At 40.6% G+C, this 16,652-nt stretch overlaps 1 protein-coding gene across 2 annotated transcripts in view; it reads left to right on the plus strand.

The window, feature by feature from the left end:
- The first annotated feature begins 15,161 nt into the window (after positions 1–15,161).
- The window catches only part of RCAN1 (regulator of calcineurin 1), a 35,811-nt gene continuing 34,320 nt past the window's right edge, over positions 15,162–16,652 (plus strand). Inside the window, exon 1 of one of the 2 annotated variants that reach the window (XM_086883919.1) lies at positions 15,162–15,471. In XM_086883919.1, coding sequence (XP_086740045.1) covers positions 15,205–15,471 — 267 coding nt within the window. In that variant the 5' untranslated portion in view covers positions 15,162–15,204. The remainder of the gene's footprint in view (positions 15,472–16,652) is intronic. The other variant, XM_086883917.1, reaches the window with a different exon arrangement.

A 16,652-nucleotide genomic window follows, 5' to 3' on the forward strand; every position in this document is an offset into this window, starting at 1 on the left:
GCCGGGCTGCCCGGGACCGCCGGGACGCGCGGGACGAGCCGGAGCAGCGGAGCGGCCGCGGAGCAGCGCCGGGCACGGCCGGGGGGAACGGGGCGGGGACAGCGCGGGGCCCGGGGCGGTGGGGCCGGGGCTGCGCTCCTCCCCTGTGCCCGCCCCGCTCCGGGCACTGCCCCTGCCCGGGCACTGTCCCTGTCCCTGCCCGGGGACAACCCCTGCCCGGGTACAGCCCCTGCCCGGGTACAGCTCCTGTCCCTGCCCGGGCACAGCTCCTGTCCTTGCCCGGACACTGTCCCTGTCCCTGTCCCTGTCCCTGCCCGGGTACAGCTCCTGTCCCTGCCCGGGCACAGCTCCTGTCCTTGCCCGGACACTGTCCTTGTCCCTGTCCCTGTCCCTGTCCCTGTCCCTGCCCGGGTACAGCCCCTGCCCGGGCACTGTCCCTGTCCCCGCCCGGGCACAGCTCCTGTCCCTGCCCGGGTACAGCCCCTGCCCGGGTACAGCTCCTGTCCCTGCCCGGGCACAGCTCCTGTCCTTGCCCGGACACTGTCCCTGTCCCTGTCCCTGTCCCTGTCCCTGTCCCTGTCCCTGTCCCTGTCCCTGCCCGGGCACAGCTCCTGTTCCTGCCCGGGTGTAGCTCCTGTTCCTGCCCGGGTACAGCTCCTGTCCCTGCGCGGACACTGTCCCTGCCCCTCTCCGGGCACAGCTCCTGTCCTTGCCCGGGCACTGTCCCTGTCCCTGCCCGGGCACAGCTCCTGTCCTTGCCCGGGCACTGTCCCTGCCCCTCTCCGGGCACAGCTCCTGCCCCGTCCCGCTCCTGCCCGGGCACAGCCCCAGCCCAGCCACGCTGTGCAGAAGCCACGGGGGGCACCGAGCGCTGCCCCGGCCACCCCCGCCCCGCAGGCACCGGAGTGGCCAAAAATCTTCTCATTGTGTGTGTGTGTGTGTGTGTGTGTGTGTGTGTGTGTGTGTGTGTGTGTGTCCCTCGCACCCCACCTCCCCAAACCCCCTCTGTGGCCGGGTGTCCCTGGCACTGCTGCCCCCAGCCTGGCACACACCGGGCTGAGGAGGGTGAGGCTGATTTCCCACAGCAGGTGTAGCAAGGCACCCTCTGAACATCCACAGTACTGCTGAGGCGCTGGAACTGGCACAGCCCCGGCTTGTTAAAAACAACATCGGGCTGCTCCAAAGGTTGTTAAAAAGGGAAATGTGTGCTCGTGAAAGTTGTAAAAGGGAACAACGCAACCCTCTGTAAAGAATGAAAGACCTGGATTTGCACGCTTTGAAGTGGTTTTCGTTCATGTGCGAGGATGCTCTCCGAGATTGCGTTTAAATGGGATGAGAAACGCCGGGTCCTGGGCAGAGAAATAACAACTTCTCCTTCGGGTAAGGAAAATAATCCTCATTTTCTAGGTGCAGACAGAACAGCGGAGGCAGAATTGGCTGGCAGGAGTGAGGTATCCTAACTAAAACCCCCAACAGTTAAACACAGTTTATATTTGTGTGTATAAACCCATTTTTTATATTTAACAGGGGGCAGAGCAGGGATGGAACCCGGGGGTTTGGAAGGGGTGTGAAGGGGGAAGATGCAGCCAACAGGAAATCCTACAGAATAAATCATGGCAGGAGGTCAAACGCTCTGCCCTGATAAAAAATGAACAGCCAAAGCAAAGAACAATCCTGCAGCTCTTTGATGATGAGGTTCATTGCAAACGAGACAAAAGAATGGATGGAGGTCGCTGTGCTCAGAAGAAACGTTCCTGGAAGGTTTTAGGAACAGAGGCTCATGAAGGTTTAGGAGCAGGGACTCAGCACCTGCCAGTGGAGGTGTTGCAGGTGGAACCATCCTGAGGAATTATTTCCCCTATCTCTTATAGGGTTTGAGATATCAAATGACACAACTTGGTGACCTCTGGAGGGATAATATTGATTTATTCATCCTCACCTTTCTGAAAGGCTCTTAATCCTTGGCCTGAAGGTTGGACATATCAGAGAAATCCAGGTTTGGGTCCCAGGGGAAATTAAAGATCATTCCCAGCCATGGCAGGGCCACCTCCCACTGTCCCAGGAGCTCCCAATGTCCAGCCTGGCCTTGGGCACTGCCAGGGATCCAGGGGCAGCCCCAGCTGCTCTGGCAATTCCATCCCAGCCCCTGCCCACCCTGCCAGGGAACAATTCCTGCCCAAGATCCCAAGATCCAGCCCTGCCCTCTGCCCCTGGCAGCCATTCCCTGGCTCCTGGCCCTGCAGCCCTTGGCAATTGTCTCTCTGCAGCTTTCCTGGGGCTCCTTCAGGCCCTGCAAGGCCACCCTGAGCTCAGCCCAAAGCTTCTCCTGGCCAGGCTGAACAATGGCAGCTGTGCCAGCCTTTGCTGCCAGCAGAGCTGCTCCATCCCTCTGCTCATCCTGGAGCCTCCTCTGGGCTCTCTCCAGCAGCTCCAGCTGCTCCCTGTGTTCCCCAGGTTTAACATATCTTACAAAACTCTCAGCTATGAGCCACAGCCCATCCCAAAGCTCTGCCTGATGTCTCCATGGACAGGGCACTGCTGGAAGGACACGCCTCACCTCAGGATTTTGCAGTGGGAATGAACAACAAAGCAAAATTCAGAGGAGTGGTGGGAATTGTGTGGAGCTGGGTGCAGGTGAAGGACACGAGAACTGAAGCCAGGAGTTGAGGTTAATTTGTACATGGACAGCGCTCCCAGGCACAGGGGGCACTGCTGGGGTGTCTGTGCAGGGCCAGGAGCTGGACTGTGATCCTTGTGTGTCCCTTCCAACTCAGATATTCCATGAATCCTGTGTTTGGCTGCACCCTTGAGAAGCCCTTGGGGCCCCATGAGCTCAGCTTTGCTCTGGATGGGCTGGGACAGGAGGCTCCCTCTGGATCTCCCTGTGGCAGAGCCTCCTCAGGCTCCCTGCAGCTTAAACACCTCCTCTGGCTGGAGAAACATTTTGGGTTCTCACACAGCTCCTCTGGCTGGAGAAACATTTTGGGTTCTCACACAGCTCCTCTGGGTGTGTCAGGATTTAGCTCCTCTGGGTGTTCCAGGATTTGGGGCTCACACAGCTCCTCTGGGTGTTCCAGGATTTGGGGTTCTCACACAGCTCCTCTGGTACATGTTTGGTTTTGCTCAGGTTTCCAGTCTGACCCAGGATTTGTGTCCTGTTGATCTGAAGGAAGCACAGCAGAGCTGCCTGTCCCGTTCCCTGCACAGCTTATCCATTAACACCACAATCCCATTTTCCTTTATTTACCTGTCCCTGCTTTCAATTCTCACAAGGTGAGGATTTCAAGGCCAGCAAAAAACAAACCCTTTCAGTGATAACCAGTCCCTGATCATTAACAAAAGCCAACAAAAATCCCTTTCGGTGCTACCCGGTGCCTGCTGGTGAGCATCGGCGCAGGGTTTAACCCCAACAAAAGATAAATATTAATATTAAATAATCTTTAAATATTCACCTGAGCCTTACAAAGACAGAGCTGAGGACTAACAGCTCCCAAAGCCACGTTGTTCATTCTCTTTGTAGGACACAAATTTCAGGAGTGCTCGATACAATCACAACAGGAATAATTTGTTACAGACCTTGCTGTGCTCTCCCTCCAGACCAGGAACAGAGATTTTTGTCATTTTGCTGGACCTGAGCCCTGTGAGGAAAGCAAGAACACAGAGAGCCAGGGACAGGCATCACTCTTCTGTTTCCCAAAGGAATTTTGGGATTTCAGGGATGTTAAACCTGTCCCAGTGGGATCCTGGAGCTTTGGGTTTATTGCTCTGTGCTGCCCACACTCATCACTCAATTAATTAACAATTAATCTCTCCCTCTCCACGCTCCCCCTGTTCCCTCAAGCTCTTTACACCCCATCTGTTTCCAAAACAGCCCTCAGCTAATCAATTTGATTTTCAGAGTTCAGCATTGGGAAGGATTAGCCCACACCTTCTTTATTAAAGGTATCAATTAATTAATTAACGCTCACAGATGCCAGACTTTAGCCACAACCCCTCACAGTCTGGTGGGAACAACTTTTATCCCTGGGGGTTATTAATTAGGCTGGACTCATTTGGATTATTGTAACTCATTTTCCTTCCTGACTGCAGTTGTAATTTTTTTATAATAAGTTGCAAAATAATTTTATATAAGTTGCAAAGTTGTAATTATTTTATTTTTTGCAGCCAGAGGTGAGGGGAAAAAAAAAAAATTCCATTTGCTCCTGATATTTTGCACTGGGAATTAGAGGGGAGATAAGGCTCCAGAAATGGGGTGGAATTTAATTGGGTTCTCCAGCATGGGATGGAGGGAGGGATTTGTCAGGGTAAACACAGACAGGTACAAACTGCCTGGCTGGAGACAAGAATTAATTGTGGTATAAAAAAAATTACCTATATAAGAATATGAATACAATATTATCAATATTTATATGTTAATACTGAATATTAATACATTTTGAGATAGAAAAAAGAACCCCAAAGCCCTGTATTTGTGTATAAATCAGTTCTATATCCTATTTAAAATGTTATTTTAACTGTGGGAAAGACAAAGTTGCAAGTGAACAAAAATATGTTGAAGGACGAGAATTTTTTTTACTGTTTTCAGAATATGTGGATGTTTGCTATGTTCGTCCTGGTTTGCTTAATTTTCATTAATTTGGTGTGAAACTCCATCAATTTGTGGCTGGGAGGGTGTTCAGAGAAAAGGGAGGGATGGAAAATCTCAGGGTGATGCCATCTGTGCTAAAGTGATTAGAGACAACCCCAGCCCTTCCCAGCTGCTTCTGAAGCTGGGGAAAAACCTGCAGGAAAAAGGAGGGGGAATTCTGGAGGCTGGACTGGGAAGAACAGAAACCCAAGGAACTCCTCAAAAGTGAGGCTGAACAAGCAGAGAGGAGGAGGAGATGCTCCTTCATGCCAAATCCTTCTCTTTCTTCTGTTTTTTACTCAATTCCTGAATTCTCAGCATCCCCCAGGGACCGGAGCAGCCCGGACTTAAATTCTGAACGAATCATTCCAGAGAGTGTTAAAAAACCAGGAGAAAAACAGCAAAAATGCTTGCAACAAAAATTAAACCCTGTCATTCTCCCTCTATTTAAGTATTTTAAACCTGCTCATTGCCCAAAAGAATCTTTGCTTTTCCTTTTATTTTATTTTCCTTTTTATTTTGGTTAAGCAGCGCTATTCTAATGAAGCAATGGAATGATGAAGCAGGTGAGGTAAAAAGGAAACATTTTGTATTTTATATATTTATTCTATAAATATATAAAAATATATATATTTATATTTATTTGTTATATATTTAGTATATCTATTTATATAAATTATAGATACATTTTATATACGTTATATATAGAAATTATATACATTTTATATATTATATATTTATATATAAATATAAATATATTTATATGTATTTTATATGTATTTTTATGTATATAAAAATTATATATACATTTTATATATATTACATGTATTTTATATATATAATTATATATACATTATATATATTATATATAAAAATTATATATACATTATATATTATATTTTTACATATTTAGTATATATATTTTTATAAATTATAGATACATTTTATATATAGTACACGTATTTTATATATATAATTATATATACATTATATATATTATATATAAAAATTGTATATACATTATATATTATATTTTTACATATTTAGTATATATATTTATATAAATTATATATACATTTTATATACATTATATATAAAAATTATATACATTTTATATATATACTTATATATAAAAAAAGATATACATTTTATATGTATTTTTATGTATATAAACATTATATATACATTTTATATACATTACATATATTTTATATATATAATTATATATACATTATATATTATATATAAAAATTATATACATTATATATTATATTTTTTACATATATAAAAAATATATCTACATTTTCTATATATTATTTATATTTTTATAGATAAAAATATATATATACAATTTCTATATATTATATATATATTTATAGATATTAAAATATATATAGATTTTATATATATTATATATATTTTTATATATGTGTGTGTGTGTGTATATATATATATATATATATATATATATATATACACACACATATACATATATATATATATATCTATATATGGGGGTTTTTTTAGTCCAATCCAATCAAACCCTGGTTTGGAATTAACTGGGAAGCATCAAAGCCTTGGTGGCTCCCCTGGAACCTCGTGTTTTGGACAACTCCAGGCTTTTGTTTCTGCTTGGGAGCTCCCTGCACTGAATTCCCTCCTCTCCAGCGCTTCCAGAGGCTTTTCCAAGATTCCTGAGCCCCCTCCTGCCCTAGGGAAGGGACCCCCATTTAAAAGCCCACCTTGCTCTGGAGGTGTTGAAAGGTGAGGCTCATCAAGGAGCTGTGATTTTATTATTCCCTCCTCCTTCCTCTGCTCCTGGAATTCGGGATGTGAGGGTGGGAAACCACTCTGACTTCAGCTGGATTTCACCTGTTGGAGACAAATGAAAAGCAATCTTTAAAATCAAATTGTGCCCAGTGCCTGGGACTTCAAACTCTGAATTAAAGAAATAAACTCGGTGTTTTCTGGGTTAGTAACGCTGCTTTTCTCTGTAAAATTCCATTGAGAGCCTTAATTAGATCCATCAGAGCATTTTACTGGGAGCCTGGAAATAATTCAGAGCTTTAGGAAGCTCCCAGAGATTTTTTTTCACTTTATTTAAAATATCCAGATTGTCTGGAACTCTTAATTTAAATCCTGCTCCATCAAACTGTCATTTATTTTTAACAATATTAATATTTATTTTTAATATTTATTTTTAATATTTATTTTTAATATTTATTTTAATATTTATTTTTAATATTTATTTTTACTATTTTAATATTTATATTAATATTTTAAGATATATTTAATGTTTAATTTAATATTTAAATTATCATTTTAATATATTTTAATATATTAATTTTTAATTTAATATATTTTTAGCTATTATTAATTTAATATTAATTTTTATTTTTTTTGGTCTGATTCCTGGTTTATTGTGCCTGTTACATTCAAGAAAATAATTTCTTGGATTATAACCCCTAATCACAGTTCATTTGACTTTTTTTATACTCCTGTTTTAAATTTAATCACTTGTCATTTCCCCTCATTCTGCACCATTTCCACTCAATCTTGGCTTTCAATTCCAATTCTTCTTTGCAAGACTAAGGGAATTTTGAAGTTTGAAATGTCTTTTACAAGAATGACTTGGGGGCATGGTCAGGGGTGATGGTGGCAGTGCTGAGGTGACATCAGGGCTCTTCCCACCTCAGTGAACCTGGGATAATTATGGATTTTTGGGAATAAAACTTGGAATATTTCAAAGCAGCAATATAAATATTCCAGTTGCTGATACAGAACTAGGTTACATGTGCAATCAAGAGGTACAGTGAGAATCTGTCTTTTTCATAATGACCTTTTATTTTATTTTCATCCAGGTTATGCCACAATCCTTTCCTTTTTCCTTCTCCCTTTCTTTTTATTTTTTCTTTTTTCCTTTTCTTTTTCTCTGGTTTCTTTTTCCTTTCTCTCAATTTTCTTTCTGTTTGTCTTTTCCTCTTAATTTTTTTTTTCTCTTTTTCTTTTCCTTTCCTTTCTCTTTTTCTTGTCTTTTTTCTTTGTCTTTTGCTTTCTTTTTTGTCTTTTTTCTTTTCCTTTCTCTTATTTTTTTCTTCTTTTTCCATTCTTTTCTCTTCTTTTCCCTTTTTTTCTTTTTCTCTCTCCCTTTCCATTCTCCTTCTTTCTCTTTCTTGCTTTCTCTTTCCTTTATCTTTCTTTTTATTGTTCCTCCTTTTAAAAAATATTTTTTTTGCTTTTCTTTGCTTTGCTTTTCTTTGCTTTTCTTTTATTCTCTTTTCTTTTTTTATATTTTTCTCTTCTTTTCCCATTCTTTTCTTTTCCCTTTTCTCTTTTTTTCTCTCTCCCTTTCTATTCTTCTTCTTTCTCTTTCTTGCTTTCTCTCCTTTTCTTCTCCTTTTTCTTTCTTTTTATTGTTCCTCTTTTTTAAAAAATCCTTTCCTTTCCTTTCCTTTCCTTTCCTTTCCTTTCCTTTCCTTTCCTTTCCTTTCCTTTCCTTTCCTTTCCTTTCCTTTCCTTTCCTTTCCTTTCCTTTCCTTTCCTTTCCTTTCCTTTCCTTTCCTTTCCTTTCCTTTCCTTTCCTTTCCTTTCCTTTCCTTTCCTTTCCTTTCCTTTCCTTTCCTTTCCTTTCCTTTCCTTTCCTTTCCTTTCCTTTCCTTTCCTTTCCTTTCCTTTCCTTTCCTTTCCTTTCCTTTCCTTTCCTTTCCTTTCCTTTCCTTTCCTTTCCCTCTTTTTCTTCCCCAACTTCCTCTTTCTCCCAACACTTTTGAACAGAGATTTCATTGCAATGTTGATACATTTATTTTTATTATTTCATTTCAGCAGCTCTGCCTGACAAACCTGTTTGTTCCACAGCACTCGTGACCCAGCCCTGCTGTAAATCAGTAACCGGGGGCTGTTACTGATTGCTCTGAAATAATTTAAAAAAAAATAAATAAATAAAGAAAAAAAGGCAGCCCTTACCTCTCCTGTAATTTCTTTTCCCTACCTCGTTTAGGAGCCGGTTTAGCGGGGCAGAGCTGGGAATTTGGGAAAGGGGAACGGGGTGATGTGGGGTGAGAAGGGATCTGGGAGATCTGGGGAGACATCCAAGGGTGGCAGCGGCCTCGGGGAACCCAGCGTGTCCCGGCACCAGGGGAATCCAGGGAAAGGCGTTCCAGAGCTGCTTCCCAGCTCCTCGGGAAGGGAAGGAGCAGAGAGAGCCTCGGGAGGATGGAGAGAGCTGCGAGAGAGAGGAGATTGTGCTGAGTCTGAGCTGGGACAGGAGCTTTGTGCCTTCTGCCTCTCCCGAGCAGCCTCAGAGCTGTCCCAGCCTCCTGCCAACACCAGGGGAAACTGAACTCCACTCTGCTGCTTTTGTTTAATGGTGTTTTATTCCCATCTTTCATTACAAGTGGCCCACAGGAGCTCAGGGACCAGGGGTTGCTCCTGGTTTGGGACAATGCCAGACACGAGCTGGGACTGGGAGCAGCCCTGGGGGTTCTGATCTCCATCCCTGCCCTGGGCTGAGCCCCAGCGTGGGCAGCAGGAAAGGGATTGGGATTGTGCCCTGAGCCCCCTGAGGTGAGACCCCACCTGCAGAGCTGCCCCAGCCCTGGGGCCCAGCCCAGGGAGCAGCTGGAGCTGCTGGAGAGAGCCCAGAGGAGGCTCCAGGGTGAGCAGAGGGATGGAGCAGCTCTGCTGGCAGCAAAGGCTGGCACAGCTGCCATTGTCCAGCCTGGCCAGGAGAAGCTTTGGGCTGAGCTCAGGGTGGCCTTGCAGGGCCTGAAGGAGCCCCAGGAAAGCTGGAGAGAGACAATTGCCAAGGGCTGCAGGGCCAGGAGCCAGGGAATGGCTGCCAGGGGCAGAGGGCAGGGCTGGATCTTGGGATGTTGGGCAGGAATTGTTCCCTGGCAGGGTGGGCAGGGGCTGGGATGGAATTGCCAGAGCAGCTGGGGCTGCCCCTGGATCCCTGGCAGTGCCCAAGGCCAGGCTGGACATTGGGAGCTCCTGGGACAGTGGGAGCTGTCCCTGCCATGGATCTGGATGAGTTTTAAGGTCCCTTCCAACCCAAACCATTCCATGATTCTGTGATTCTTCCCAGCCCTGGGACAACTCCTGCTTTTCCCAAGTGCAGCTTGACCTTTCCAGTCAGTGACTCCTTCACAGGCTGCCCCAAGGGCTTTGCCTCCTGTTTGCTGCATCCCTCATTTCCTGGCACATTGCACTAAAAATCCTGCTCATCCAAGTCTCCCGTTCACCTTTGTGAGGTGCTTTCCAAGCAGCCCCTCTGGGCTCATTTCTCTCAGATTGTTCCCCTGAAGAGTCTCTCACTGACAGAGGTCTGAGCCTCTCCAACACAAGCCAGACATTTCAAGTGAGTTTATAAAATACCCAAAATCTCAATACTTTAATTTTACCTTACTTAGAGCAAAGCAGGTGCCCTCCAAAATAAAACAGACATAAAGGATATCCCCAGCCTCACTTAACAGTTTATTCTGATGTGAAATGTTGTTAAAGTTAGGTTTTATCTCTTGTATAAATCTGTTTAATCACCTTAATCTGTGACAAAAACTCCCCCAGTGCTCCACGTTTAGCTGCAGCCTCTCCTCACTATTCTTCTTGCTCAGCTAAGGAGATCCAGCTCTGAAAACATCTCAGGAGTGTTTTTTTTTCCTCTTAAAGCTTCTAAAAGTGTTTTCACACCTTGTTTAAATCTCTCCCCAAGGGAAATGCTCATTTTAAACAACGCAGTTGTTTCATTCCTTTGTTGGCTTTTTTTTTTTTTTTCCTTTAAATATATAATTTTTTTATATCTGCTGGTATTTTTATCAACAGCTTTCAAGGAATTCACCATTTACATTCACTATTTGCAGCTGTATTGGCTGAAAATATCTCACAACTTTGGGTCTTAAAGCAAAATGTCTGCAGCAGCACAAGCTAAAGGTTCAGATTGGATTTTAGAAAAAAAAATCCATGGGAAGAGTGGTCAGGCATTGGAATGAGCTGTTCAGGGAGGTTTGGAGTCTCTGTCCTGGAAGTGTCCCAGAGGAGTCTGGATGTGGCCCCTGGGGACAGGGTTTGGGCTGATGCTGGTGGGGCTGGGTGATCTTAAAGGTCTCTTCCCACCTTGATGATTCTGGGATTCTGTGATGTTTATTCTTTCTCCATTTAGTTATAACCAATTTTTATCTTATTTATATATATTAGTATTTTATTAATTTGATATTAAATTTTATTTATTATTTAATTTTATTTATAGTTTATATTTTATTTTATGTTATTTTATTTTGTTATCCCTGGAGATTTCATCGGTTTTGTTATTTTATTTTATTATATATTTTATATTTTATTTTATTTTATATTGTTATCCCTGGAGGTTTCATCAGTTTTTTAATATTTTATTTTATTATCCCTGGAGACTTCATCGGTTATTTTATTTTATTTTATTTTATTTTATTTTATTTTATTTTATTTTATTTTATTTTATTTTATTTTATTTTATTTTATTTTATTTTATTTTTATTTTATTTTATTATCCCTGGAGGCTTCATATTTTATTTTATTTATTTTATTTTATTTTGTTATCCCTGGAGGTTTCATCTTTTTTAAATATTTTATTTTACTTTATTTTATATTTTATTTTATATTTTATTTTATGTTATTTTATCTTGCTATCTCTGGAGATTTCATCTTTTTTATATTTTATTTTACTTTATTTTATTTTACTTTATTTTATTTTACTTTACTTTATTTTATATTTTATTTTATATTGTTATCCCTGGAGGTTTCATCAGTTTTTTAATATTTTATTTTATTATCCCTGGAGACTTCATCGGTTATTTTATTTTATTTTATTTTATTTTATTTTATTTTATTTTATTTTATTATCCCTGGAGGCTTCATATTTTATTTTATTTTATTTTATTTTATTTTATTTTATTTTGTTATCCCTGGAGGTTTCATCTCTTTTAAATATTTTATTTTACTTTATTTTATATTTTATTTTATGTTATTTTATCTTGATATCCCTGGAGATTTCATCTTTTTTATATTTTATTTTACTTTATTTTATTTTACTTTATTTTATTTTACTTTACTTTATTTTATATTTTATTTTATATTGTTATCCCTGGAGGTTTCATCAGTTTTTTAATATTTTATTTTATTATCCCTGGAGACTTCATCGGTTATTTTATTTTATTTTATTTTATTTTATTTTATTTTATTTTATTATCCCTGGAGGCTTCATATTTTATTTTATTTTATTTTATTTTATTTTGTTATCCCTGGAGGTTTCATCTCTTTTAAATATTTTATTTTACTTTATTTTATATTTTATTTTATATTTTATTTTATGTTATTTTATCTTGATATCCCTGGAGATTTCATCTTTTTTATATTTTATTTTACTTTATTTTATTTTACTTTATTTTATTTTACTTTACTTTATTTTATATTTTATTTTATATTTTATGTTACTTTATTTTGTTTTCCCTGGTGGTTTCATCGGTTTTTAAATATTTTATTTTATTTTATTTTATTTTATTTTATTTTATTTTATTTTATTTTATTTTATTTTATTTTATTTTCCCTGGAGGCTTCATATTTTATTTTATTTATTTTATTTTATTTTGTTATCCCTGGAGGTTTCATCTTTTTTAAATATTTTATTTTACTTTATTTTATATTTTATTTTATATTTTATTTTATGTTATTTTATCTTGCTATCCCTGGAGATTTCATCTTTTTTATATTTTATTTTACTTTATTTTATTTTACTTTATTTTATTTTACTTTACTTTATTTTATATTTTATTTTATATTTTATGTTACTTTATTTTGTTTTCCCTGGAGGTTTCATCGGTTTTTAAATATTTTATTTTATTTTATTTTATTTTATTTTATTTTATTTTATTTTATTTTATTTTATTTTATTTTATATTTTCCCCTGGAGGTTTCATCGTGCCGCTAGATGGTGATGTCCGTGTTGGGAACATTTCCCTGGCTCCGTTCCAGGCAGCACTCAGCGATTTTCCTGCGGGTAAATCATTAGCGTTAATCACCATCACTTACAGTCAACGATTGACTCCAAAGATTGCGGGGAAAATCCTTTTTTTTTTCCTGTCTCGCCACCTCTTCCAGTCAAAAGCGGCTGTCGCGTTCCCTTCCTATGCGAGAAGACAGGATTCACAATTAAATCCTCAGATTAGGGAGATTCAGGTTTATTTATTTCATTTATTTTTTTCTTTTCCTGACGTCTGTGACTGAATTAATGCTTAGAACTTTTAAGCTCTTAGGGCAGAGAGGTCCTTTGGCTCTGGAGCCCTTCAGGGCTTGCCCAGCATGATCTCAGCCGACCTTTAACCTCAATTAATTACATAAAATATAATTAATAAGGTCTTTCCCCCCCTCAAATCTGACACCCGAATTGCAATAAGCAGCTTGTGCCATTAGCAGCAGTGAGTATTTCCCAGTGGTTTTCCTACCAGGGAGATGCCAGGCTGCAGTGACAGGAATTTATTGCTGGCAGGTTTTATTTTTTAAATTCTGTGGAACTGCAGATTTCCATTTGCATTCCTCAGGTGGAATTTCTAGCGGGGGTTGGAGCTGCTGATGAATCCAGAGGGAAAAGAGTCCCCAGCCCTGTCAGGGAGCAGCTCTGGCATCAAAAAACATGGTTAAAAATGGCTTTAGTTTGGTTGTGTTATATGTGCATATTATATTATTGGCTTTTTGCAAATATTGAGATAAATTTTATATGTATAAGGTTAGAAAACTTTGTTTTAGTAATATAATTTCTGTTATTGATGAAATTTAGAAATAATGGTGTAATATATAACATACATACATACATACATATATATATAGGTAACATATATATGTTAGGCTATACCATGATATTAAAGCACAAACTACTTTTTGTTTATATAACCCAGAGACTGAAAAGATGGTCAGAGACCCCCCCTGAATTCTTAAGATTATCTTGTCCTCCAAGACCTCCAAGAGAAGGATTTATTGCACCCTTATCAGAGGATATAAAACCCAGTGGTGCCAAGAGAACTGATTTATTGTGAAGGGGGCAAGGTGAAAACTGAACAAAGAAACATCTAAAACTTAAGAAGAATGTTTGAATATGTATAAGAATTTATGGATATGTGGTGGGGTTCTGTTTTTAAGGGACAATCCTTGGTTAGTAAGGTGTGCTCTCTTAGCTGAATGCAGAGACACTTGGCTGTATCTGTATATTTTACTTTATTTTTATCTCCTAATTGTCTATTAAACTTTTAAATTCTATTAAAAAAAAAGTGAACTTTTTTTTTTTTCACAGCTGGATTTAGCATTAAATACTTCAGGCTTGCTCACAGAAATTACTTTTCTTTTAAGACACCATTTGTCTGGAGAACATGAAGATTTATGTCACTTAGCAGAAATGATGACAAAAACATTCTGTATTTAGCTTACCCCTCTGAAAAAGATTTAACTGGTGCCAAATGGATTAGAGGGTCAGGAGAAGTTTGGAGATGTGTGAATATCACAATAACTTAATTTCTTCATTTAAAAAATTCCATGACTTTTGAAGTTCGTTCTTGGGCCTTCCCTTGGAAGGTGGTGCTATGTGTGTATATAAAAATAAATACATAAACATAATATTTTATAAAATATTTATATAGCTACAGGCATTTATACAATTAGATATTAGAAATATAATAGATATATAATAAAAATATTTGTCTAAATCTCTTACGTCAGACTAACCAGCCAAGCACATTCGCAGAACACCAAGGGTGGGTCAGCTTGTCCTTAATGCAGATAAGAGAATTATAACACACACAGTGGCAATTTTCAGCTAACTTGTAAGTCTTTGAGTGAGGAATTTTTATATTCATCTGTTTTTTTTAATAGAAATATTTAATTTTTGCTCCATCCAACATAGCCTTGAACACTTCCAGGGATGGGACAGTTTGTGTCTTTCTCTTTCTAGCAATAATATAGCATTATATATACATTTATATGTATATATGTTTATATGTATATATGTATACATACAGTATATTATTAAATATAGTCAGTTTTGTATGTATTATATATACTGTATGTTTTATATATTCCCACATATACATACAGTATATTGTTACATAAAGCATTTTTTAATATACTATATACTGTATGCAAGATGTATAGCACATAGACATACAGCATATTATACAGATAGTTTTATAGATAGTTTATTACAAATAATGTATAAATATATTACACATACAGTACACACACTATAGGATGTATATATATGGTGTATTATAGGCAGTAAATTTTCATCTCTAGCATATTATATATAGTGCGTACACGTATTACATATACTACATATACAGTACAGATAGCGAAGCTAGTATATTTTCTAATTATATAGTTTATTTTGTGTGTTGGAGCTCTGCCTCTCCCTCACGGAGCTGCCCTCACTCAACATGGCGGACGCGGCCTCACCCGCCACCTGTTGCCGCGGCGGCAGCGGCGGCTTCCTATTGGCTGACGCGGCGCGCGGGGGCGAGGCTGCGGCTTCCGATTGGCTGCTGCGGGGCGGGGGCTAAGGAAACAAGATGGCGGGCGGGGGGTGGGAGAAGCCGCCTCAACGACGTCGCCGCGGCCGCCTCCGCTCGCCTCCGGCCATGGAGGAGCCGCCGCTCCAGCAGCCGCTGCCGCCCGGGGAAGACGAGGAGGAAGGGGAGGAGGAGGAGGAGGAGGAGACGGACGCGGAGTGGAGCTTCGTTGACCGCGAGATGGAAGCGGTTGCGCTACGGGACCTGCCCACCGCCACCATCGCCTGCAACCTGGACCCGCGCGTCTTCCAGGACGGCCCGTACCGGGTGAGCGGGGCCGGGAGCTGTGAGGGGAGCGCGGTGTGCGGGGCCGGGGCTGCCGCGGTTCTCTGCGGCCGCCTCCGCCCTCGGCAGGTGTCGGGGGAGATGAGGGGCGAGGCTCATGCGCGTCCCCGCCCGCCCCCTCGGTGCTGCCGGCAGCCAGTGCCGGAGCCCCGGGCCGGGGATGGGCTGAGCCCGCTCCCGGCTCCGGACGGGAGGGGACAGTCAGGGGAATCGGGCTCTGCTGCCAGGGAACAGGGACAGGAGGAGAGCTCAGGCCTCAGGCTGGGCCAGGGGAGGCTCAGGGTGGGCAGCAGCAGGAATTTGCCCATGGAAAGGGAGCTCAGGCCTTGGCAGGGGCTGCCCAGGGAGCTTTGCAGTGCCCATCCCTGCAGGTGCCCAAGGAAGGGCTGGACGTGGCACTCAGGGCTCTGGGCTGGGGACAAGGCGGGCATCGGGCACAGCTGGGACTCCCTGGGCTGCGAGGGCTTTTCCAGCACCAGGAATTCCATGATTCTGGGACTTCCAGCAGAAACAGTTCTTTTACCTTGATTCCTCTGATTCAGGAACCTGTAGCTCAGAGTGAAGCTCTGCATAAGCCAGAAGTGAAATAAAATATTCCTGGACCATCCTACCCTGAGCTTTGTGCTTAAGGTTTTGTTTGGTGCATCCGATGTTGTGGCTTTGGTCTTTTCTTTCTTGTTTCTGTCGTTGGTTTTGCTATCAAACCCTTTCATACTGAAAGAGGAGTTTTAAACAGATTTAAATTAAACAGAACTGACTTGGAAAACTAAGCAGTGATAGCAAATTGAGTTTCATAATCTTAACATAAACTGTGTTGTTCTATCACCATAAACACCAAACATGTACAAAATCTGCATAAATTACTTCTCTAAGGTTAAATAATGGGATAATTGTCTTGAACTTGAATAAACACCTATCTCCAGGAGGGAAGAAAACTCTTATAGATAGCACAAAACTTAAAAAAAAAGGCAGGTGGAGATGCTTTAAACTTGGTGATTTTTAAACATGGTAAGTGCACACAAACTTTTAACAGACAAAAAATCAGTTTAGGTGTCTGGTCACTGAATTTCAGCACTGAAACACATAATTTAGTTTCAATTATTAAAGGTACAGAGCTTGGCAAGAGCTAATAACTCTTTAAAGTGACTTCTAGATAGGAGCAC

The sequence above is a fragment of the Cyanistes caeruleus genome, chromosome 3, assembly GCF_971803275.1.
Source record: "Cyanistes caeruleus chromosome 3, bCyaCae1.hap1.1, whole genome shotgun sequence".
Taxonomy (NCBI): Eukaryota; Metazoa; Chordata; class Aves; order Passeriformes; family Paridae; genus Cyanistes; species Cyanistes caeruleus.